The sequence below is a fragment of the Coffea arabica genome, chromosome 1e, assembly GCF_036785885.1.
Source record: "Coffea arabica cultivar ET-39 chromosome 1e, Coffea Arabica ET-39 HiFi, whole genome shotgun sequence".
Lineage (NCBI taxonomy): Eukaryota > Viridiplantae > Streptophyta > Magnoliopsida > Gentianales > Rubiaceae > Coffea > Coffea arabica.
Window position 1 is genome coordinate 52,856,044 of NC_092311.1, and position 24,890 is coordinate 52,880,933.

A 24,890-nucleotide genomic window follows, 5' to 3' on the forward strand; every position below is an offset into this window, starting at 1 on the left:
CGCCCCCTCTGTATCTATACATATACATGTGCGATCAAATATATCCTATCCTCAACGCAGGATGCTGGTTGATCATTTTGTGTGCAAGTCTTCTAGCACTTGTTCTTCTTGCAACAAGAGAATTTAATGTTTGGACCATGGAAGCAAGGACAACTCCTCACTTGCTGTTTGTTTTTAGGTTTTATGTTGTGTAATCAATCATATGTTAAAGAATAATATTGCTGGCTTCTGATGATCATCCTTAATGCTTTCAAGTTTCATCATTACCTTTTTATGCCAAAAGAAAAAAGATACTAGTCCCGATGATGAGCCTTTTCTGGCCATCCAGCAGATGCCCGGCCGGAAGGTTTAAATTTATTTCACTGCAAATCTTATTAGAATTGAATCATTCATTAGAGATGGAGTTTCTGACATCAGAAACGGGGGAATACACTTGATCAAGTTATGCAAAGAATCGTTAGACATTACAATTATCGTTTAAATGTTAATTGAGATAATTGTGACACATTCATTACGTACCCGTTTCCAAATGTTAACAGGGAAGTGCCCCTAAAAGTTTGAGGGATGACAAAATGTTGAGGTTCTTCAAAGACATATTAATTCAAGGACTAGAGGACAACTGGGCATTTGAAATCCATTGCACTCGGAATATGGAGATGTAACAAACTATCCTTTATTAATGTCGGGTATTAGAAGTTGGATTTCCCAATTCATTTTGTGCGGCCATCCGTTATGGAGGCACTGAAATGCTTTTCTTTGCCAATTACAAATTACAAATTAAAGCTTAAAGAACGATCTATTCTTTACTTTCTTTTTATTTTCTTTTTTCAGCTGACACGACACTTTGCTTTCCCGTGGAGACTTGAAAACATATTAACTAACTGGAACAATAGCTTATACGACATTAAGAACTAGTCACTTCACCCAGAAAATTGTTTTCTGTAGCTTAGGTTCTGACTTGCATCCTCCTTGTTGATTTATTTTAGGCGTTTCTTTTCATGTTGACACGCCATAGATTGCAGGAGCAGCAACATTTACAGCAATCTAGTGGTACAATCAAAGGAGGAGAAGTTCAAGCTAACTTCTGATGCAAACATTGTTCATCACGACAGCCAGATAAAACTGAAAACGAGCACACAAGAAGATGCGTTCACTTTTCAGGACTTGAACCCTTAAATGTACCTAATGACGCCCACACATACTGCCCCTACTTGTCTGCAGACAGAAGCACAAATCTACAAGTATTAATAGGGAGGGATTTTGAAATCACTAAGGCATTGGAACTTTTTTTTTGCCCTTTCATTTGAACCATTAAGTATAAAGTTGACAATGAAAGGAAGGTATTTTCATTCAATTAAAGAAGCTAAACATGAGATTTAGAAAGAGCACACACATCTAAATGCAATGATCAATGAACAATGTATGCGGCTCTCACCTAATACGACTAAATTAAGAGAGCCCGAGTCGAAGCTCCAAATCCAGATCATCCTTTGCATCCCGGAAAAAACCCATGTTTAAGTCCAATCTAACAACCTCTTTCTTTTTCCAAACCCTAGTTTCAGTTCTTTTAGCCAAAATTGGCAATTCTTTAACTTCTAGAAGAGCTCTTTTGCTGAGATTCTTTGGTACATGTCTTCTTGCCCAAGTCAAACGATGATCATCACATTCAGATTGACAGACAGCGGCAGCTTGTTCTTCACTAGCAGCATCAGCATCAGCAGCAGTAGCAGTAGCAGTAGAGGCGGAGGATATTGGTGAAGAGAAGCCTGCGAAAGACGAAAGCGTGTCTGCAGAAAGAGCTGATGAAGGTGAGCCGAAATTAGGGTTAGTGTGAGGGGTTGAGTTGAGACCATCCGATGAAGGTGACAATCTCATTCTAGCCCTATCTCTCCTGTGAATGTTCATATGGCCACCAAGAGCTTGCGCAGACCTGAACTCTTTATTGCAAAAACTACATCTGTAGTTTCTTTGTTGCCATGAGAATCCATATGCACCATGTTTCTCGTAGCTGAACTTGGCATGGTCCCAGCAGCATATCCCTTTCTTCAACTTTTCACCACTCAAGTTCACTTTCTCCATGCCGGCCTACCTTTGCTTCAAGAAGATTAAAAGTATTGGTAGCCCAACTCAGAGTTTGGAGGGGAGGGGAGAGAGAGAGCTGAATTGCTGAAGAAAAAGCAGCACTAGCAGAGACTGAGTTCTGGTGTAGGAGCGAGCAAGTGTACTGTTGTTATTGATTGCTTTATACTAAAGTCTAAAGGCAGGAGGAGGGTGCAAGTAAATGTTCTGTGTAAAAATCCACCTGCATATGTCTCTTACCAAATCTAGCTGTTACTCAGCCCGTTAGCCAATGTATACAAAAAGCTCGGTCTGCCAAATTATGCGGTTACTTTATTTTCAGATGCGGGTGCGGTCTAGCGGATATTCATTCAAGATTCTTTTGACACGACTACAATTACGAGTACCTGAATTAAGCGCAATTTGTTTTCTGTTGATGGACTGATTGAGAAGCTCCTACGACAAAACTAGCCTACCAAAGAAGATCTTTCTTTTATTCTCCGTACTACTTTCTTTCGAAAATGCATTTGCCTTTTTTTTTTTTTTTTTGGCTTTCAAGTAGAGAAAAGAAGATATGGGAGCCGAAATAAGAAAATTCGTTTCTGTTATATATATATATATATATATATATATAGAAAATGTTCAAATTTTGCGACAAGTTTCAAAAGGTCAGTTTGATTATTTGACTTCGAAATTATCATCGTTTGCCTAGAACATCCACTGGGGTATTATGGCTCGATACAAGAGGTCGAATCCTGTAAAAGATGCATGCCAATCTTTGAAAATATGAAAACAGAAAAAATGTATGGAAAATAGCATATTGAAAAAAAAAAAAAAAAACATATCTAAGCAAGGTAAATGTTTATGGGGGAAGTAGCTCCATATTTGGGGTTTTGTGCGTTTATCCTTCTTTCTCCCGCAAAGTGAAAGCGGATAAGCCCCGGGAAGCTTGATTACATTATTATTAATGGCATTAGATAGACTCTATTAACATTTTTGAAGAATTAACGTTGGATACAGAAAAGCCGCAATGCAGCTAGATAGCTAGTAGCTAAGAGGAACAAATGCGCGGTGAAGCCCTAAAATGAAACGCATTAACCATCAATAATGTACGCCAGCCATATGCAGAGATGAGACAAGTTTCAAAGAAACAAAACCAAAAGTGCAGAAGACATGCCATGAATCATTTGAGGATGGGAAAAGCCAATGGTTCCAATTTAATAGGCCAATAATCAAGTCAGGGATTAAACTATCTTTTTATCAAGTCTTAGCAAAGAATTGGATGGCGATCAATTAACCCATCTTTAGTCAGGACGTGGCAGGCAGTAAGAAGCTGAACCCTGAATTTTCACGAATAAGTGAGGGTGGTTCAATGTCTAAAACATCAATCTGATCCATTGACTTGGAGAGGTCATCAACAGAGAATGGAATGCTGCAGCAGGAGCAACAGAAAACACAGGACCGGACCAAAATGATTTAAGAATCTTGGACGAAAAATACCAAATCAGTGCACATAAAGGAAGTAATAAAGAAAATAATCTCATGATCAACCTTGAATCATCATCCAGCAGGAAAGAACTGCTTACAGCATTATTGGAGTCTTCCGTCATTAACACCCTCATGTTGGATATAACCTATCAATGCAAACATTAAGATACAACTTGAGCCTGGCTCGAACGAGTGATTCCTACTTTTCTTTTTAATGCACTTTTTCTCATACCATGCTATCGTGAAAGAGCAAATCAATTAGTATTTTGATATCTAGTCGGATGTTAATAACAATCTCAGAGGAGCTAGTTCAGCCATTAAAACTATGCAATCATCCCAGTTTCAAGTAAAGCTCAATATCTGAGAGAGTACTAACAGATGAATAGAGTAGCGCTAAACATTGAATTGGTAAATCAGTCAGGACTTACATCTGGGGAAAGACTATGCGTGCCATATTTGTCATCCCAGTACATTGTGCTGATCCTGTAGAGCTGTTGAATGCTAAGCACCTGTAAATCATATCAACATGTAATCAGCAAGATCTCACGTTCTATCACAAAAGCCTAAACTTAGTCTTTCATGTGCACTACTTACAGGGCATAGATCATGACTTATTTCATCTAGCGTCTTCTTGGGCTTTTGATGTATAACCTAATGCAAAAAAATCAGAGACATCATCATAACTTTCAAGTGGTGAAATGTGTGGAATTTCAATCTCACCTCACCTGCCCCCGCTTCCCCCCCACCCCCCAGCTTCCCCAAAAATACAGAATCAATGATTAAGACCTCAAACATTTTCCGAATACAGAATATGTTCACTGATTCCAATCAAAGGTGCATGCTTGAATGAAAGGATCAAATTGTCCAACGGACACTGTAACTGCCTTTTCTTCAATTAACATGATAACGAGCAGAAAGTTTTCCAGCAAGAAGAAGATGGTGGTGTACCAGAAACCCAATCGCTTGTCTTATATGCTTAAGCTCGTCCCAGGATGAACCAGCATACTGCAACAAAATTTCTTCTTTAGCAAGGAAATCAATACAAGAAAGTGTATATCAAGAAAGCAAGATTAACCTCATCAGTAGCATTATAGCACCAGTGCTCCAGCTCAGCCAACCCAGCCTTCACATATTCTCCATTACTAAACGAGCAACATTCTCGTCTCAGCAAGAGGCTATAACAATGAAAAATAGACACGGGAAGAACTGAAATAAGTTGATAAACTAGACTCCATAATATAGCAAACAGTTGGGAAACAAGCAAATGCCAATAGACAACATACCTGTTGAAGAGTTGCACATTGATGAAAGAAAAAATTTGGGTGAAAATCTTGCGCACCAGAAAGGGAGGCACCTAAAAGTAAACATAGCTCTCCATCACCAAAAATACAATAAATAGAACAAGGATTGCCAATCATAAGCGCAAGTTTTTGGCAATTCCATCATACCATCCTTGAACTACAAGATCAGACTAAGTAGCTATCCATCATTAAATAAGACATTGCCGACATTCTGTAGTGAGATGTGTACTTAGCATGATTTTAAACACAATAATCAGACAAGTTACCACAAAATATCTAGTATCAACAAGGTTGGTTATTGCCCTATACGTAGTACAATGGTTAACATTATATGTTTCCCTAAATCTTGAAGATATGCAGATATAGGTTATATAAAAACAAAGACACTTCATAGCCAAGACAGTTGACTACTAAGAAGTGATATTTCAACTGTCTTATAAGCCAGGAAAACCAATGAGGTCAATGTTTTGGGGGAGTATGTAATCAGGGTTTTCGGCCCATGGTACCAATTTGGACTGTCAAGGTTCAGGATCCATTCAGATAATCTTAGCTGCAAGACTTGAATTTGTTGAATTGAAAACAAAATTAACAACTTAAATTACTTAGCAGAAGAACGAGCAATAAATTTTATAGTAAAATAGCTGGATAATTAAAAGATTCAGAGTAACTTTTTGATGTGAAAAGAAGTGATCAAGGGTACAAGTACTGGGAATAAACCCAAACCATTGTTTTGAAAGGATCAAAAACAGTCCCAATGGTCCTATTACAGTTCAAAACTTTATTTATTCTAACTTCTCTGTTCAGTGGATGCAATGACCTAACTGGGAAAGAATACACAACAACCTTTAGAGACTATTTCCCCAGAAAATGTTGGCCACCAACACCAATTTTGGTTCCCCTAAAACAGAGATTAAAGAATGGGGAGGTCACCCTGACAGATCTAATCCAGTATAACCATGAAACTCTTGAATGGAAACAGATGATAAGGTATATGAATTGATTACAAGGAAATCTAAGATGATTGAATGTATTCAAAAACAGAAGCAATGACAGAACCCCAGAGGTACTATGTTTATTCTAATCAAAACTGTAGTAACAGAAAGTTTTATGCTGTAACCAGGGCTGGGTATTTAAACCCAAATAAAAATAAAAAAAGAACACAACATCAACTGAATAGTATAATAAAATCATGCCAACCTGAAGCTGAACAAGAAATAAGATAAAAGAAAGCACACCAAACAAAGATGCAGCAAATGCTATTCTCACGTGATTAGCTTTTAAGATATTTAAAAAGTTTCCTAGGCTCTTCACAATGCCTTGCCAATGAGCAATTAAGATCTCCTGAGCAGCAGCATTAGCAAGCATGCGTGCTGTCCCCTTAAGCAAGGTTGCTCTGGATAGTCTTGGTGCCTGGATGATTAAACTTGCATTAGTCATGCAATTTCAAATCAGATCAAATACTTTGTGCAAATATGTTATGATTTCTGAATATAGGCTAGCACCTGAATGCACAACCCAAGCACCGGAGAAATCTCTTTCTTTAAATTATCACGGATCATTCCATAAATTTTCTCCACATAAGCTGTAAGTTGCTGTTTAAAAAGCAACGCAGGGTATTTTGCTTCAACCTGGCGTAGAATATCCACTCTACGAGCCAAATCACCATCAATCAGAGAAAGGTTGACATCTTGAGGAGTTCCCCGGAAACTCTGCAGAAAGTTGTATTGTAAAACATGTATATGTTTTATGGAGTGAAATCTAGAAGTAGATCTGATATTTTACCTGTGTCATTCTCCCAAACAGAGTTGCTGATGGTGATCGCCGGTGTTGAGTAGTCACCCCGGTAGTGCCACCAGCTTTCAGTGTGCGTTGCAACAGCAGCAACAATGTTGAAGCATTGGATAGCCAATAGGCTAAGACATCATTATTGTCCTGAGTCTTCTGCTAGAAAGAAAATTCAATTATTAATACCAGTCCTCAATTGCAGGTAAACAGTGAGTTTTCCTCTTATCACCTCAATAGCATGGCCGATGGTCTGGATTATTTTGTCAAAAATACTTGTCCTCTCAGCTTCAAATGAATGCCACTGTCTAAGGCATTTGTATATGATGCAGGCAGCAACTGGTCTACCCTTAGAGAAGCCTAGATGCTGCGCAACACAGCGAAGGAGCAAGTCCTGATACTCCTGTTGCTTCTCATTAAGCGATTTCTGAGGTCTTCCCTCTGCCTCTGAAGAATCCCTTGCATTCATTGAAGCACTATGTAGGTCCTATAATTTTTGTAACAGTGAATATATGAATATAACCCTAACATATACAGAAATATTAGAATTAAACTATAAAGTCTTAAAGTTGAACTTACGACATTGGTTTTTGTACTTTCAGTCCTCTGTCAGTTTTAAAAAATAACAAAGAAACTGAAGGTGTTAGTAACTGATAATACATTGTAATCACAGATAAACAGTTCAATTTTCGAAATTTACCTGCATAATTGACCTTGAGCGGCTGGATAGCAACTTATTACTTTGTGCCATTGCAAGGGCCTGCTGGCGAAGAACTTTGTTTTCTGATTCCAAGTTGGAAAGTTTCTCTTCAAGCCTATTTTCACAAGGACAATACTTCCATCAACTGTACCTAGCATAATATCCATTTTGCAGTACAAGGACAGTACTAACATGAAAGCACAAAAGGTATAGATAAGGATAACAAAGTAATTCAAGATTGTTGCTTGTCTCTTATACAAGAATAAGATATTCAGCTGAAAACTGTTTAAAAAAAAAAAGTAATAATAATAATAATGCATGCACTGCTAAAGAGAATATACCAAAATCATGTACTTCCCAAATGAAAATTGTCAATGTCAAAATGCTAAACAGCATTTTATAAGCAGCCCAGCAACACAGACCTATTGATTATGCTATGAAAGCAATTTATCATTTGGTTTACTTGTGTTAACAAGGATCTTACAAATTGAGATCAAAACTAGAAATCCTCAATTTTGCAATCCAGCTGAAGCATTATGAGAGAATCAGACACTTTCTTTCCTGTTAAGGAGAATTAGAAATAGTAAAAGTTCTGATCATATTTCTTTAGTCCTAATTTCTCAATCCTGTTTACCAGAGAGAAAACTACAGCAAGCATAAGCAAGCAAAAGCTATTTTAACTGATGTTAGTGAAAACTCATCTTCCCTGTTTTTCGGTTCTAGTAGTAAGCATTTCACAATTGAAAATAGCCTAGGAACTCTCACATACCTGGACGAACATGAACATTATTTATTGCATGGCAAGAACCCTCACGAGCATGGGATCTACTTAAAAGGATAATGAAGAGCAAGACAGTGGGCAAGAAATAAATTGGCAAAAGATGGTATGGCTAACACAAACATAGTCACACATGCACATATTGGCATTATATGTAGAGGAAGAGAGAGAGAGCCCACTGCCAAAAGGCAAAAAAAATTCGGTATCACAAAATTCTCTAGAAGAACTGATATTTACATAAGTTCATATGCATAAGCACAACGTCCCGCAATAAAGAACTCTGAGAAATAACTGCATATTTGACATAACTTATGGATAGCAGTCAAGGATTCATAAATCAAGTTAAAAATAGCCTTAATAACCATATCAGCCCAAGGAAAAGGCTGGATTGCCTCAACAAAAACTGATAAGATTTAGAGACTTGAAATGGTTTAAGAAACTTTCCAAGATATCAACATAGTTGTCAGATTATTTGTCCATATATCAGGTGCAGCAGGCTCGTATCCTTAAACAGAAATTGTAAGAGAACAGTTTTTGCAGCTTGAAGGCAATCCAGACTAGGCATAATTAAGATTTTGGGTAGAGATTCTGCAACAAACAACTTGACCAAGTAACTGCTTTCTTCATCCTTATCCTGTATTGAGACAGGATTTTGCTTACACCACTTGTCAGCAAAACACCACTCGAGCAAACTCAACATCCGCTACTAGCTAGATTTACATCTAATACATAAATGTTTAAAATTTCTCGCTTTTTTCTCATGAAGAGCTGTACTCATTCCGTATATGAAGAAGGGTTAGAATGCGTTTTCCATCATAAATGAAAGAGTAGCAAATGATGTCCCGACAAAGGTGATATCCAACATCTTCCCCAACTCTTAATATATGCATAACGTACTTATAATTCCAAGATTTTCTATACCAGCTCTCTCCTAGCATAGACATTTAGGGTCCAAATTGGGGGATGAGCAACAAATGTGTAGAATTGGAACATAGACGCATAGGATTGAGCAGATGAAATCTGAGGACAACAAGAGGAGAGAGAAGAAATCAGAATCGTACAGAAAATGAAGAGGAGGAAGATGAAAACCTGAATAAAGGGAATCAGCTGGTGCTGCTTATGCGGGCCTTCCACTGGTACTGATGTGAGAGGGGGAATAACATCTTTCTTCCTTGCAGATTGATTATAGTGAGAAAAAGTTCTAGATAACGGGAAGAAAAAGACCTTGGACCTTTTCAAATGCTTGACAAAGATCTAGGATTTTTAGGCAAGACATAGGATGAACCCCAAAAGTTCGTATTGCAACTAAAGATCACGCTTCTAAATCTATCGGTATTTTAAAGATTTAAGCACCAACTGGAGAATGAAGGCCAGTTCATGCTATAACAGTAGGTGAATCATTCCTGAAATCATGGTTCCATTTGCAACACAAAGGAACCACTAAAAGAAGGAGAATCATTTTTAACTCATCAGTAAAGATGCTAAAGATATATTTAGATGATTATACATGCAGGGTTCTTCTTTTTACAGGTTTCCTATCTACCAAAATGATGAGCTTCCCAGGATAATCAGGCCTAACAACATGATCAAATATTTAATCACTAACCCAGTGGAGCAAATTTCATCATAAAATCTAAAAAAAAATTGGACAAAAAATTAACAGTGCCACCCCAACAACACAGAACTCTGCATCAACTAGAAACATCTCATAGACTTTAAAAGTAGATAATCCACCTTAATGGGAAACAATCTGTACATGATTGAACCAGTTTTCAGGAGTATCTAACTTTTCAATCTTGGTTTGTATAGTACAAAAGATGTTAATCAATTTTGGGTTGAATTACCTACTTAAATGCCAAAATGGCCAGATCAAGAGAGTGTCAGACTAACATCTAGCTAGCACGATTATAGATACAACAGTTTGAAAGAGCAAGTTTCCTCAGAAGAAGTCATCGAATGCCCCCTCCCGATCATTTTCCCAGTTTTCGGATCCTGCACAATGCAACCATGAAGAGAAAAAGGTGTATATAATACAGTCACTTTGAGAGGGTCTCACTTAAACAAAAGTGAACACATTTTGGGAACAAAATGCTCAGTATTTAAGGTGAAAAAGAAGTGGGAAAGACCAAAAGTGGAAGGATTGGGTCTCAGAGAAAGACGCCTACTAGCAAAAGACTGGTGGATCAAAATTTACACGAGGTATCAAAAGAGTTCAAGAGCAGACTGGAGACTCCCATAAATCTAGACTAACCTGACATCTCAGCCGCTGAAAGATCCTGAACTACGAGCTGAAAAGCACCAGGATTCAATGAAGAAAAGTTTGCTGGAGTTGAAGCAGGAGCTGGAAAGGTGAAATCAGAATCAGTAGATGTAGTGTCGGAAGAAGTGGACGAAGCATCACCCTGACTTTCTCTACCAAAAAATCGTGAAGATGAACTGAAGTTGGATGAGGACAAAGTCATTTTCAGCTCCAAAAATTGGTCCGACATGCTGTATATCATCCTGAGGCACACTAGATCATATCTAGTATTAGTCAGATGGCACAAGGGATCCTTACTCTTTTCTTCAGTTAGTAAGATATATCTCCTGCAACCAATTGGCAAAATCGAAAAGCCCGAGATAGGTTCAAAATGGTGAAGGTGCACCTACTCCTCCTCAAATTACTTTTATCTTCTTTTTAGTTTTAAATTTTCAGTTGAGCATAATTTTAGGAAGCCAAAAATTATGCTCTCCCTGTACATTGCTTACAAAACATTTGATACAAGATTTGTGCTCATTAATTGACAACCAAAAAGCAACTATTTATTTTCTTTTAGAAAAAGATTAAGAAAGAAAAGAGGCATTTTAGCAGACAAATCATGTGGGAACCAACTGAGGAGTACTGATAGGGATAGATAAATCAAAAGAAGAGTCATTTAGATGGTAGTACCAGAGCATGGAAATTTTGAGAATGAACCTTAAAAATGGGACATATACATCAGCTAGTCATATCCACAGGACCATATAATCCAGGATAAAGCGCATAGATATCAGATTTCAGTTCTTTCTCGCTCAATCAGTCCGTTAAAAAAATCAGTGATCTCTAGACATCAAGTCCACTCAATCATTTCTTGCTATACTTTTTACCCTGATATCTCTTCTATTTTGACTTGCTGAAGTAATTATAATTTAACCTCATGAACTCTTTAAGGAACATTATTTTCATTAAAGATGATACCTTCTTGCAAGTTTGTGCAATCATCTATCACTTAAGAAGGGGGTTAACATTGCTCCAAATAAGGCTTTTCTGCCTACACCACCAAGTTGCTGGTCAGGATCATGGAATTATCGCTCGAGAAATAAGAAAGCCAATACTTGTTTGTTTCAAGGATAATAGTTTTTTCTTAGGTCAGGAAGCAGCCAGACCCAGATTTAACCTGAGATTGATGGTGGCACAACCATTAGAACAGTGGGAGAGACAAGGTTACAGCTGGCAGCGCAGTGCATCTGCTTCAGTAAAGAGGCGACAAGGGGTGCTAAATCGGCCACCTTGCAAGTGATAAATCCATATGTACTACTGTTGTTCAAATGAATTCAAGTAGTTTTATCTTATCAGAATTATCTGTCATAAGTCAGGCCATTCCCAAAGAACACATCTAATAAATGTCCCACAGTAGACTACAAAAACATCCATCTTAAGATAGATTGTTTCGAGATGCAGTGGAACAACACAAACTTTTAGATGTCATTCAGGTAAAGTAGTTAACTGGATTGATCTTGAATGGGGACTATGCAACTCCACGCTATACTGATACATCTAACAGAAGTTTAGTAATTGAAAGCCATTGTGTTAACAATTTGGGCATCCTACTTAAACATGTATATACATTTGAGTCATGCATATCTGTCCAATCCACCATATCTCAAGATTAGATCCCTTACATTGCTACTTACAAAAAATTATATGCCTAGCATTATGCAGGCATAGTGGTTTTCTGTGTTATACTCAAGATATGTGAGCAAAGCACCCCAACAAGTGCTGTAATCGAGACCTAATTTTTAACTTAGGTTTTTTCCTGCCTTCAAAAGCAAATTTCCAGTAAGGAGTCCCCACAAAAATATAGGGGAGATGAAACAACTTGAATTTAAACAGACTCATTGATGACCATGAGCTTAAGGCTACTTATGGAAGAAAATATTTTCAGCTATACGTCAGATAAGGGTATATCTGTATATTGAAAGAGAAAGGAAATCAATGCAAAACCATTTTTTAGTTGATGCTACCTGTTCAAAGATTCCTGAAGTTGATGAACTCTTTTATTGGTTTCTTCTAATTTCTGACGCTTGTCTTCACTTGACTGCAAAGCTTCCGCACATCTCCTTTCAGAATCATCGGCTCTTTGGGTTTCAGATTGTAGCAAAGTCTAAATTGTTTAAAACCACACGATTGTGAAATGTAATTGAAGGTTAAGTCCAGGGAAAATGCTGAAGAGCATGGAGACATTCTAATATCCTAGGTCACAAGCACTACCTTCAAATTTTCAACTTCTGCAGTTAAAGCATCAATCTTTTTAGTATCTTCAACAGGAACAGGTGTTTCTCTAACAATTGAAGAGGCTTCTTCAATTGCCTTCTGAGCAGCCTCACGTTCCTTGATGAGCAATGCATTAGATTCATCCACTTTGCTTTGCATATCTTGCAACGATTGCTGTAACTTTGCTATTTCCTGGCCTTTTGCCTCTTCCAAGTCAGTCTGCAAAGATAATGGTCAATAAAATACACAGTCAAGCTACAGTTGCATTGCTTAGAGCTGAAATATTTCCAGAAATGACAACACTCAACTCAACAAAAAAAATGTTGAGAATTTAAAAAACATATGAACTAAAATGGTGCCTTTAAACAACAAGATAATCAGTAATACAACAAAAGGTTCAAATCACTTACAAGGGCCCCCTACATGAAAATGCAATCCAGAGAATACAGAAAAATTACAATTGTTGTGCACGCGTGTCTAAGAGTACAGTAAGAAAAAAAAGGGATGATTTATCGCAAAACTTTTTTTAGTGGGAGTGGAGAAATCTCCTGAAAAGAGAAACAATTGCTCTAAATAAGAAAAGCATTACCCTTAAACGTTTCTCCAACTGCAATCCAGAGAATACAGAAAAATTACAATTGTTGTGCACGCGTGTCTAAGAGTACAGTAAGAAAAAAAAGGGATGATTTATCGCAAAACTTTTTTTAGTGGGAGTGGAGAAATCTCCTGAAAAGAGAAACAATTGCTCTAAATAAGAAAAGCATTACCCTTAAACGTTTCTCCAACTGCAATCGCCAGGTAAGGTCTTCCACCTGTTTTTCAAGCTTATCCTTTGCTTGTTGCAGAGCCCCTGTTTCTCTTGCAGCCTAAGATACGAAACATGCTTAATGTTAGAGATCTGCAAGTCAAAAGTTTTTTCAAAGGAAAACTAGATTAATATAGGTTTAGCTTTAATATTAGTATGTAGAGGCTAACAAGAAGTGCAGGCAACTTAAAATAAATTACTTAAGGCATCTACAGGGATATTCCAGGAGAAATGCATCAGTTATCAAGCCCATACTCCCATTTGAAATGATAGGAAAAGAAGCATTCCTCTAAGTGCAAGTATGAATTTGTAAAATCAATGGCCAATCACAATAACACAGCATATATATGACTTTATTCCACCTGAGAATGTGACAAAGTATTCGAACATAAACAAATGTGATATACTTGGTAATATAAGCATGCATCAGCAAATTATTAGTATCAAGCAGCAGTAATTGTGGAAACTTGCTTCCCAAACATAAACTAGTCATTACATTGTTCTTTTCACAATAGCACAATGACATACCATCTTCAATTTTCGGAGTTCTCTTCTAGCCACCCTTCCCCTCCATCTGCATTGTGTTATAATGGCTGCTCTTATAAGTTTCTTATAGTATGAGAAGGCTCTATGACCACGCCAATTGGCCTGCAAACATCTTTACCTGTTAATAGCAAAATGGACATACTATACAAAGCAACAAAAATCAGAAGCAAATTGATAACCTGCAAAAGAGTTGCTGCCGTGGTTTGCCTGCTATATCTGAATTCCTTTCGTGCAGCCATTGATCTCATTCCTGTCTGCAGTACAACTCCTGCCAGCTTTATGTTTGTGTACTTCCTCCGGGCCAGATGACGACGCAAGTTTGCCTGGATTTTAAGTGAAGCTGCCTCCTTTTTAATACCATCATATACTTTACAAGCAAGCCTTCCTGCAAGTACATAAGCAACCAAAAACTTATAAAAGAAAAGAAAAGACTAGCTCTATATACTCTCTAAGAAAAGCAGACATGAGATCTTAAGCCAAAGACTATAATGAACCAGACTGCATGGGCTATGAAACAAGAATAAAACAGCTTGAGATTTTAAAGAAAGCCCATTATAAAGTAGAATACTTAGCAAGCTAAAGATTTCAAGAGTAAATATGTTTCCAGTTGAAGAAACCTCGACAAACAGATTGTATACAAACTGCAGCCTCCTGCAAAGCAAGAAAATGCTTCCGAGCAATATGAGTTCTAGTCTTCCTTTGGATTGTCTTAGCTGCATTGTTCAGCTTTTGAGCTCTTCGTGCATCTAGTTCAGCCATTTGACCAGCTCTTAAGAAAACCTTCGTTTTTCCTATCTGTGAAGTCCAACCATGAGTACCTCTTGGAAAAAATTAATAGAACCCCATCACTGTAAAGGAGCATAAGATATAGATACCCAAATCCACATTTTAGGGTTCAAGACAGTGACAAACACAAAATGAGCATCACGAAGAGAGAGCAGTATATGCTAGATTTCACTATTTACAGACACCAACATCAAGCAAACATTGTGAGGACCACGGCATACAGAGCAGAGAAGACACCATGTACAAGATAGAATTATACACACATCAAGCATGTTATAAAGGACTCAGTTCACAATAAACAGAGACTGGAGAAAGCAGAATAACATTGATATGATCTAGTGATTCATACATGAGTGTGCTTAAGAAGCGTTGGAGAGTGCAGTGGTAGATGATTCATGAAAATGCCATTCAGAATATCTGTTTTATGACTTCATCTGATTGCAACAATATCTGTCTAGAAGAGTTTCTATCAAAAATACTAAAATTACACTGAACAGCTGCAGCCCCACCTTAAATTTTATATAAAGGAAAGGTGATTCAAAATAAACACTTTCATTACAGATTGGCATAATGAGGAAGCCGCACTCAATACTTGCTACTAATGAAAATTAAAAAGTTCTTATTTTTTAACAGGGACTATTGGCTTAAGTGAGCCTGCTATCATTAGATGCAAGAAGGCAAAAGAAGAAACACTTAAAAAAATATTTCTGGTCATAAGATATAATCCAAAAAAGCTAAAGAGTCTTTCATATCTCAATTAAAGCTTAATTCAAAATTACAAGCATTCTTCTCCATAAACTCAGTCCAAAATCCTCATACAGGGCACAGCGATTGATTGACTTTAACTTGCTCTATTTAAATGTCAAAATATAAGAACTAGTAAGGGCAGCGGAAATTCTCATCACCTGATATCCTGCCAGATTCAACTTCTCCAAAATCTTTTTGCAGGCAATCCTTTCATCAGTACTGCTTATTTGTTCAAATGAGAAAATAAGATCAGAAAATTGGAAGAGTTTCCCAAGAATTAAGCTATTGTTAAAAACAACTAAGATTTTTTTGCTAAAATTAGGAAAAATAAGAATTACTTACTTCCCTTCCAAGAACTCTGGTGCTAGAAGACCAAACCGAAGTAGAAATTCATAGAATGTCCTACGTGTAGGGTATCCAGCACAACTGATTCTGATTGCCTCTAGAACACCCTGCAGTGAAAAACATCATCATTCAATTCAAATGGCATAATCAATGTTTTGTAGCATTATTATTTACTATACTCACACCACAACGCAGTTGCTGCATGATGTTGGCATTTTCAAAAACAGCTGGTTTCAGAAGATTGTTAGGTTTAACACATCTAATGTAGTGAGGTTCAGTAGAGTTCAATGTTTCCATCAGCTGTTGAAGTTGTAACTGCACCCATTTTACAGGAAGATCAGGTTTTCTTGTACCCAAAACACCAAACTATTAACACTAAATTGCCACTGTCAGGTATACTCCAGTGACAAAACACTGAACAGCTCTGTAAGCAAGTTAGCAAAATGTACCTTAAAACGAGAACCAATGGATGAGAACTTGGAAGATTTGTTCGAAGATTTAGTAGTTTCTTCAGGAAGTGGGGGAAAAAGCCCAGCTACGAAAGAGCATTTGGAAGCAACCAACAGATCTTGATGTTCAGGGACAACATAGTCTTTGTTCTTATCCAAAAATTGCTCAGATTGATACTGGACCTGAAGCAAAACAAAAAGGAGGAAATACATGATGGACTACAAACTCAAGCAGAAGAACTCCGTTAAATTCATTAATAATCATGTTGTTCCAATCACCTCGCCAGCATAATGAGCAATTGTGAAATCCGTACGTGACAACTTTGGTTTGACGAAGCGTTTGTGGGATTTGAATGTCTGATAAAGCTTTTGAGAAAACGTTTCATGAGTTGACTTGGGAAACATACTGGAAAGAGAATGCATGTCAGTTCCAAGTTTGTGAATATGTTGTATATGGTCAACTTTGTGACAGGAGTGCCCAAAATTCCACACAACACTTAGAAAGATGTGTGAAGACAATACACAAATACATACCAGGCTTCATCAAGGAGAGCAATAATACCTCCTGGTTTCTGCCAAACAGAAAAAATAAAAAGATGTCATTATTTCTTGAGCAGGTATGATTACTAACCCTTTAAGTTGAACAAATGAGCTATGATGTTATTAAGGCTCAAACTAACTTAGGTTGATTGAAACTATAATAACAGCTATACAATTGATCACAACTCAATTAGTAAAAATTGGAAATTCAAATATTTCCAGGTTCACGATATGTTACCATCACCATCACAACTAAAGCGACCTATCTATTAAGCATACAAAGGTTGAAGTTGTTATAGTAGTATTGTAGTCTACATATTCAAATGACCTTTACAATAATCCTCCTGCTTGAAGCTAATAAGGAAAAGTCAACTGATTTCATCAAAGCCTATGAGTAGATAATGCACAGAAGTATATAGTACCAGACAATAAATTTGAATTAGAAAAGCAAAAGTATCAGCTAAAAAACTATTTTTACCTAGTTCACCTAGTCTCTTTGGTAATCTTCCCAAACCTGTTCACCTAATATTCCCTCTTTTACGTATATAACAGATTCCAGAAGAACTCAACATATAGTCTCTCAAATTTATAAGCACTTAATATCCTCCAGATAAAGTTTATTGCATAAGAACCAGTTCTGTAATTAATTATCAACAGTACACTGTATCTCATACCAAAATATTTATAACAGAAAAGAAGACAACTCAGTATAAGACTAAGTTGCAGACCTTTTCAATAAGATCCAAGACATCTTGGTTATCAACAAATTCGATGTAACTCCAATCAATTTCTTCTTTTGTGTATTCTTCTTGCTCCATCTTAAACACGTGCTGGTAGAAAACACAATACTCACATTACTGTTATAAAAGTGGTGCTACTGCAAAAGTTTCACCTCTGATACCTGGTTAAAATGTTGTTGCAGCTTTTCATTTGTGAAATTAATACAGAACTGTTCAAAACTGCACATATTAAAGGACCTCTAAGTATGCAAATAAATGAGAAGAAAAACAAAATCACCTGAGTATTTGTATAAAAACCTTCAATTATGACACACTACCTACCTATTAAGTTTAAAGCTTTCAAAACCATAGATGTCAAGAACTCCAATAAGGGATTTTGAATTAGGATCTTGTCCAATAGAGACATTAATCTTGTCCACCAACCTGTAAAAGGTTTAGATATTCATAAGTGTGTCAGCATAAAACTATAATATTGAACAATAGACTTAAGTGTTGGCAAAATCAGTAATTCTAAGTACCAATCAAACAAACGGGAATATGTAGTCTTTGCTAAACCATCCCTACTAACTGTTGCACCATCTGGATCAAGACTTCTTTTGATAACTTCTTCAGGGGTTACCATCACACGCTTCAATAGTGCATCTTCCAGTGCAACAGGATCACACCTATTGAAATTTTTCTAGTCATTGACAAGGAAAAATTAGGCAAAGTGATTAGATCAAGGCACTAATCTTACATAAGTAGCTCTGCTGTTGTTTGCAGATGGAACTTAGACTTTTCATCCTTGAGGATCGATGAATCAATTTCTTTACCCTTCGCAAATTCAATATTACCAAGATGGAGAATAGCAGCCACAACTCTGAAAATTGCATCCTTAAAAAGAAAAGAAGATGAATTACTTGCAGGTTTGGTGTAGAAATTCTAAAAAAGCATACCTTCCACATGATTGATGTTAAGACTAAACCTGCTCTTTTTGGCTAATGCCAACGATATCCATGGCTCTCCTTGTTGCAAGATAATCATGAGCATCATTAACGCCAACTAATTCATAGCAATTTGATTGATTAAGATAGTGAAATGTTTTGGGATTCCCCAACTTATATTTCTCAATTTCCTGTAAAGATTCAGAACAGTCAAGCAGTTACTCATTGCTATAAAACACAAGCGTGAAGGTATAACATATAAGCAAACTACCTCCTGTGGTGCTGCACAAAGGAGGTAGAAACAGTGATAGTTGCGTTCTGGATCTGAAACTTGGCAAACACGAGATCTCTCAAGAAGATATGTTCTAATTGCAGCTCCTGATATTCTTCCATTCTTGTTAAATTGTATCTCAACAAATTTACCAAAACGGCTGCACCAAAAAAAATTGGCAGTGTATTAAATGTCCCAAGTAATTTTCAAACACAACTACAAGAAATATTTTCTTTGGAAGACTGAAATTTGCATCTCACCTGGAATTGTTGTTCCTAACAGTTTTTGCATTACCAAAAGCTTCAAGGACTGGGTTTGACTGCAATTTTTATCACAAGTCAGCTTCAGATATGTAAACGTTTTAAAAGTAAAGGTAAACAATACATCTGAACTCATTCAGTTTGATAATGAGGAAAATCAATCCACAAAATAGAGGATGATGGATAGGCTGTCCTATTATTCTATTCTCCGAAGTTTAAACAAAGTCTCTATAAAGTACAAGGCAACTTAAAATCCTAATCTTCCTAAATGGTGCTTGCCTTGTGTAGTGAGCTATTCTTCCAGAAACAATAGGGAACAGTTCCTCATAGTATTGGACAACTTTAGTATTGCATAATGAAAGCACCAGCTTACTATAGCTAAGCTTATGGAGCCCTTTATATTTTACATATCTACACAAAAGATATGAACAGAGAACTAGTGGGACTGAAAGCTCCATTTTTCCTGTGGACCTCCAATGTGCAATTTCAGCTCTACCTTGTAAACCCTTTACACATTTCCTCCTTTTATTTCTTTACCTTTCACATTTCAAAACTATCCCTAGCATCAACACCATATGCCCATCCATGCCTTGTACATTGATGTTGTTTCAGCAATATACAATTTTGATCAACCAAAGAATTAAGCATAGCAATTGCTTATATAAAGAATGTAAAAGCCAGATATGTGGGCTAAACAGTAAGACGAGTTCCAGATATGTTCTTATATTTTAATCTCAAAATCTATCATGTTGAAACAACTCTTATATCAAAGGATTAGCAGGGCACAAAAAAAATTAGAACAATTGATATTACGAGCATGGAAAGAAGTCACATTATTTATCTCACCTCTAAAACCTGTTGTTCCACAGTCCTTCCTTCAGTGCCTTTACGTCCACCCAGAAAGGCAAGATATCGCATAAGCATTTTGGTTGTTTCAGTCTTACCAGCTCCACTTTCACCACTGACCAGAATAGAATTACTCTTTCCTTCATTAATCATTGCCCTAGTTAAATTCAAACATTTCAGTCTATAGTTTACATCATGATTTGGAAGAATTATGTAGCAAAACAATAGTCAAAAGATCACCTATAGGCAACATCTGCAATTGCAAAAACATGAGGGCTTAATTCCCCAAATGGAGCTCCCTTATATTGTTCCATCATGCTGGAATCATATATATGAGGTAGTCTTTGGAATGGATTAATGGCGATAAGAATACTTCCAGTGTAAGTCTGCCATAATGTCAGAGTAGGATATAATATTATGACAGAGCCCCCCATAGCTGCAGTAATTCATTACTTTCTCTCACCAGGATGGCCATAGGTTAAGCAAAAAATATCAATGAGAAAAACAATCATCTTACATAGATTTCATTGAGTTGATATCTTGCAGCTATGTTCTGCAGTACTCCAGGCTCATGCAAATATGATAATTTCGTCATATCATCCACTCCACCAGCAGGAGCTTCTTCATCTTTGGGATAGATCTTTGACAATTTCTCAACGACCTGGTTGGATTAGACAAATATGCATGAGTGGATAATACAGTTCCAAATTACAGATTTCCCAAAAACATCTTAACAGCTTAAATTACAGTGAAATGCCAAAAGAAGAATTCCGCAAGTTTCAAATTAGCAAAAACACTGCTTAGGTTGTAGAAGAAGCAACAAGAACCCTAAATTTTTTTCAAAAGAAATATTCCATCAAGCATGTAAAATGCCCTTTGATTTCTTGTAAGCAGCCCAAAAGAAAAGATGGAGATCAAAGAAAGCCTGTCTCTTTAATCATCCCTTTTATTTTTGTGAAAAACTGGAGATATTCAGGAAAGGAAAAAAGACAAAGGAAGGAGGACGTTCATAAGGTAATAAAAAGAAAAAAGGAAATTAGCACATGTTATTGATAAAAAATAACATTCATCCAGATGAAGCACTTTACTACAAATACTTATTCACAGAGAATCAATGTAATCAACCATTCAAACAATTTTGTGTGGAAAAATTAAAAAAGATAACTTATTTTCTAGAATAAGCCGTTTTGCACAGTTAACGAATCTAGGATACTCTTCATTGCCAATTCAAGGAATTCGTGATTAGACTTTGAATGCTACTCTACATCTGATCAGGTTTAGTAGTTGCATGTAAACAATGGATTGCCTCCTATATGCCTGGAAGCAACTGCTCTTGAAAAGATCATTTTGCAGACCACAGACTCAATTGAGTTTATATTCACTACTGCAGAAGAGCTTGGCCTACCGTCCTCCCATCAGACAACTGGATCTCAACTTCATTTCCATTTATCTTAGTTACTTGTCCATCTATCCAAGCAACAGATGGGTCTTCAACCCAAACATGACTCCCAACAATGATATTTACTGGAGTACCCTGCACGTGAAAGTCAGCTTTCTTGTCATAACCTGAGATCTTGAATAAGGATGAGCTATGCAATTGAAGCAACGGAAGTGCCTAGAACTTATTAAATACTAAATAATTGGGGGAAGAATTCAATATGCATTTCCAGAAAAGTTGTCGACAACCCGAATACTTAATAATTTGAGTCTAGAATGTACAGGTTTTCTTTTAGAATGTGAGTTTGTAAACAAAAATTTCACTGTTAATTTGGTTATAAATCCTCCTCCGTAGTTGAGTTCATCATCAAAGTAAGATACCTGGCTCATGAAGTTGAATAAGCTATAAAAGAACACTGCTATCCCCTGAGCTAAGGTGGTAGCACTACAATGTAACACTTGCTCTAAATCCACCAACAGTACTTCAGCAGAATGTTTACACAAAACTACTCTTGATTGACCGTCCAAAGCATAGGTTTTAACAAGCCAAACCATATGACCTATCCGGGTTAAACCCCATCAACCCCAGTTAAGTTGGTAATCTGCTGTAAATTAGACACCAACAACACTTGCTACTACATTTTAATAAAATATCATCCCATACCAGTTATTCAGAGAACAGCCCCAAATTCACTCCTAAGGAACTATGACAAATTACGTAGACACATAAAAGCATGTCCATACGATAAACTCAAAGATTAAGCTGAAACCAGAGAGAGACAACATTGGAATACTGTAAACAATCTTCGGATCCTTTCTCAAGATTAAAACGTTACAATAATCAGCATGAGCACAATATAGCATTAATAATTTGGAAAAGTTTAATACCATTTACAAATTTAGGAGGAAAAAAGTCAGTCCTTCACCGTCCAAACATATCCCTACGACTCTCAATCTTGAGAGAACAAACTCACGAATCCGCAAATGGTTTCGCACAAGTTGACTAATCGGAGAAGACGTCGGAATCTTGAAGAATCAGCGGAGATTGAAGGAGCAGTACGATCGGCAAATAATAAAGAGGTGATTTTTTATTTTTTTTTGCGGGTTTTCCCTTTTGGTTCTTTTTGGGGCTTGAGGACAAATCTGGTGGAATGACCGTTGATTGATGATGGATAATCTTGGTTGTCTGATCTCCTTCTGGGTATGGAACCAAGTTCCCAGACAGATACGTCGTGTAGAGCTGACATTATTTTGAGAAGCCTACGCGATCGGAGTGCAGGTTGAATTCTTCGCCGATTGATCTCAGGGTCTTGTGGTTCTCTTTCACTCTTGTGTGCGAGTCATTCCGCTGGAGTTTTTGGCGGGACGGTAGTGTATGTATATGTGTGTGTACATATATATATATATATATCTTGACTGGACCTTGTTTTGTTTAATTAAGTATCATCATTGTCGTCAAACTTTCTCTTCTTTTTTTAAAAATTTTATTTTAATAAAACGACGTTGTTTTAAAAAAAAAAAAACTATAACTTATCGAAAATCTGAAACATATTAACGTTTTCAATAAAGGGAAAAATTCCTTCAAAAAAAATGAAGGAAAAAAAGTTGTATTCCATAAGTGCTTTTTCAAATAATAGTTCAATACTTTACTGTAAAAAGGTTAAAAAAATAGTTGTCTGATATTCCACTACTCATCTTCGTGATACACAATTGTAAGTGAGAAGTGGCACATGTTATGTTTTCATAACAAACAAATATTGTACTCCCTTGGTCCCACTTTGATAGTCCTGTTTTCCTTTTTAGTCTGTCCCAAATTGTAGTCTACTTTCCAATTGAAGAATGTAGTTGTATTTTAATTTTCTTAAAATGCCCTTATTCAATGTAAGTTGTTGTTACTATAAACCTACCCTATTTAATGAGAGTTGATTCTTTTTTTACCATCAATTTTTTTTTTTTTTTTTTTTTCAAAACGACAACATTCTATTGAAGTATGGAAACCAAATTACAAAAGTCTGGGCAACTGCCCTTACACTCCATCTGCACCAGATCATGCAGCCACGCTGGGAAGACCTCCTTCCATTCAGCAGAAAATTCTAAGCTAATTGCCAATTTGGCTAGCGTATGACTAACAAAGTTGTTAACTCTCCTAGTGAAAGTAAAACAACATTCATCAAAAAATTCCTGAGTACTCCTAATATCCTCAATCACCACTGACTCAATCCTCTCTGTACCTTCCCTGTTAAGTTCTTCCACAATCTGTAAACAATCTACCTCAAACACCACCTTCTTCCACCCCTGTCGCTTTGCCAACTTTGTTTTTTTACCATCAATTCAAGTTCCCATAAAGTTGTACTCTATTTAATGTGAGGGTATTTTAGGAAAATATCAATCTAAATTTACTTTTCCAACAAAGTTAACTACTTTTTCTTAAACTGTGTGAAAAAATAAATAGGACTATCAAAGTGGAACGGAGGGAGTACTACGTTATTGTTATGAAAAACATAATTAATATCCCTATGACCTTGAAATTTTACCTTAGAACCTTGAAATTTCGAGAAAGGATTAAATGTCGGCAACAAAAGACTTGAAATTTTACCTTAAGACTTGTCAATCTTGAAATTTTGAGAAAGGATTAAATGAGGTAATTAATATCCAAAGGCATAATTTCATAAACCTTCCTTGAGGTTTCTAACAATTTTGCTGAGTTCCCTTAAGATCAACAAAATTATAGGTACCTCTCTTGATTTGATAGTTTTAGCAACCAAATCTTAAAATAACATTGAGTTGGTCAAATTTTTAATGAATACCGTAAATGCCCCTGCTTAATGAATTTTGATTTAATTCCTTTTGCAATTGTAAGATTATATCTAGCACAATTATAAAGAACATGTGCCAATTTTTCTTTATGTCCATATCTATTGTTTGATAATTAACTATAATAATAAATTTGTTACTATGATAAAATACTTTTGATGGTGTTTCACTAGGGATTTATACTTATAAAATAGAGAAGAAAGTGTTAAAATAATTCTTTTCAAATTTGTGAAATTTTTGAGTAGTGGAATTACCATAATTTAGTAATAATTTTAGGTCATTTCTTTTTGATTTCTTGTTAATTTTGATACAAAAAAAAAAGAAAATAAAGATCAGCAAATACGTTGTATCGCATTTAAAGTTAACTCATTAGCTGGACAATTGGTTTCGATAGAAGTTAAAAGCAATAGTAGTAGTTCCATGATTTTGTTGGCATAAAAAAAATGAATAAATAAGAGGAATAACAAAAAAATAATAAATTTAAAACTCATTCTTAGTATATGCATACAAACAAGAGAATTTCATTAAAATATTTAAGGGTAGTGTTGTCATTTTAAATGACAATTGAGGTATGTACAATTTTTAAAAGTTCAAGGGAACTCGGTGAAATTGTCAAAAACCTCAAGGAGGAATCTGATATTATCCCATATCTATATATTAAGGGAAATGAGGGAGTTTGATTTGATGTAAATATTTTATTGTCACTTTATGTACTTACATATTTATTTTCATATAAAGTAGTTTTAATTGCATTAACATCC

The 24,890-nt window shown here is 36.2% G+C and overlaps 2 protein-coding genes across 8 annotated transcripts; both read right to left on the minus strand.

The window, feature by feature from the left end:
* Positions 1 to 1,258: 1,258 nt before the first annotated feature.
* LOC113696216 (transcriptional regulator SUPERMAN) lies at positions 1,259 to 2,623 on the minus strand. The gene has a single exon (XM_027215612.2). It carries the CDS (start codon positions 2,077 to 2,079, stop codon positions 1,450 to 1,452), a length of 630 nt encoding a protein of 209 aa, XP_027071413.1. The 5' UTR covers positions 2,080 to 2,623; the 3' UTR covers positions 1,259 to 1,449.
* Positions 2,624 to 3,130: 507 nt separating this feature from the next.
* On the minus strand, positions 3,131 to 22,674 carry LOC113715318 (myosin-11). 7 transcript variants are annotated; one of them, XM_027239513.2, is made up of 38 exons: positions 22,204 to 22,674; positions 21,284 to 21,412; positions 20,396 to 20,539; positions 20,119 to 20,264; positions 19,879 to 20,035; positions 19,033 to 19,091; positions 18,773 to 18,932; positions 18,543 to 18,692; positions 18,315 to 18,451; positions 18,097 to 18,243; positions 17,900 to 18,001; positions 17,740 to 17,797; positions 17,567 to 17,668; positions 16,833 to 16,870; positions 16,578 to 16,704; positions 16,299 to 16,481; positions 16,033 to 16,164; positions 15,847 to 15,956; positions 15,663 to 15,723; positions 14,589 to 14,766; positions 14,151 to 14,356; positions 13,954 to 14,073; positions 13,388 to 13,486; positions 12,618 to 12,839; positions 12,371 to 12,510; positions 7,330 to 7,444; positions 7,209 to 7,235; positions 6,862 to 7,116; positions 6,630 to 6,788; positions 6,350 to 6,556; positions 6,114 to 6,257; positions 4,830 to 4,900; positions 4,622 to 4,721; positions 4,495 to 4,551; positions 4,141 to 4,197; positions 3,975 to 4,055; positions 3,645 to 3,692; positions 3,131 to 3,490 (listed from the first exon to the last, which is right to left on the minus strand). In XM_027239513.2, exons 1-38 carry the CDS (start codon positions 22,204 to 22,206, stop codon positions 3,473 to 3,475), a joined length of 4,449 nt encoding a protein of 1,482 aa, XP_027095314.2. In that variant the 5' UTR covers positions 22,207 to 22,674; the 3' UTR covers positions 3,131 to 3,472. The 7 variants fall into 7 exon arrangements, 6 of the variants coding, with proteins under 6 accessions (XP_027095314.2, XP_027095300.2, XP_027095305.2 ...); XM_027239499.2 differs by having other exon boundaries at positions 3,610 to 3,692; XM_027239504.2 differs by lacking the exon at positions 16,033 to 16,164 and having other exon boundaries at positions 3,610 to 3,692.
* Positions 22,675 to 24,890: the final 2,216 nt, after the last annotated feature.

Excerpts from the sequence above, each read along its gene's own strand:
- LOC113696216 (XM_027215612.2), bottom strand. The coding sequence starts at position 2,079 with ATGGAGAAAGTGAACTTGAGTGGTGAAAAGTTGAAGAAAGGGATATGC.
- LOC113715318 (XM_027239499.2), bottom strand. Across the intron at positions 12,511-12,617 it reads CAGAAGTTGAAAATTTGAAG|ACTTTGCTACAATCTGAAAC; the intron begins GTAGTGCTTGTG and ends TAAACAATTTAG. Across the intron at positions 3,693-3,974 it reads CGCATAGTCTTTCCCCAGAT|GTTATATCCAACATGAGGGT; the intron begins GTAAGTCCTGAC and ends TTGCATTGATAG.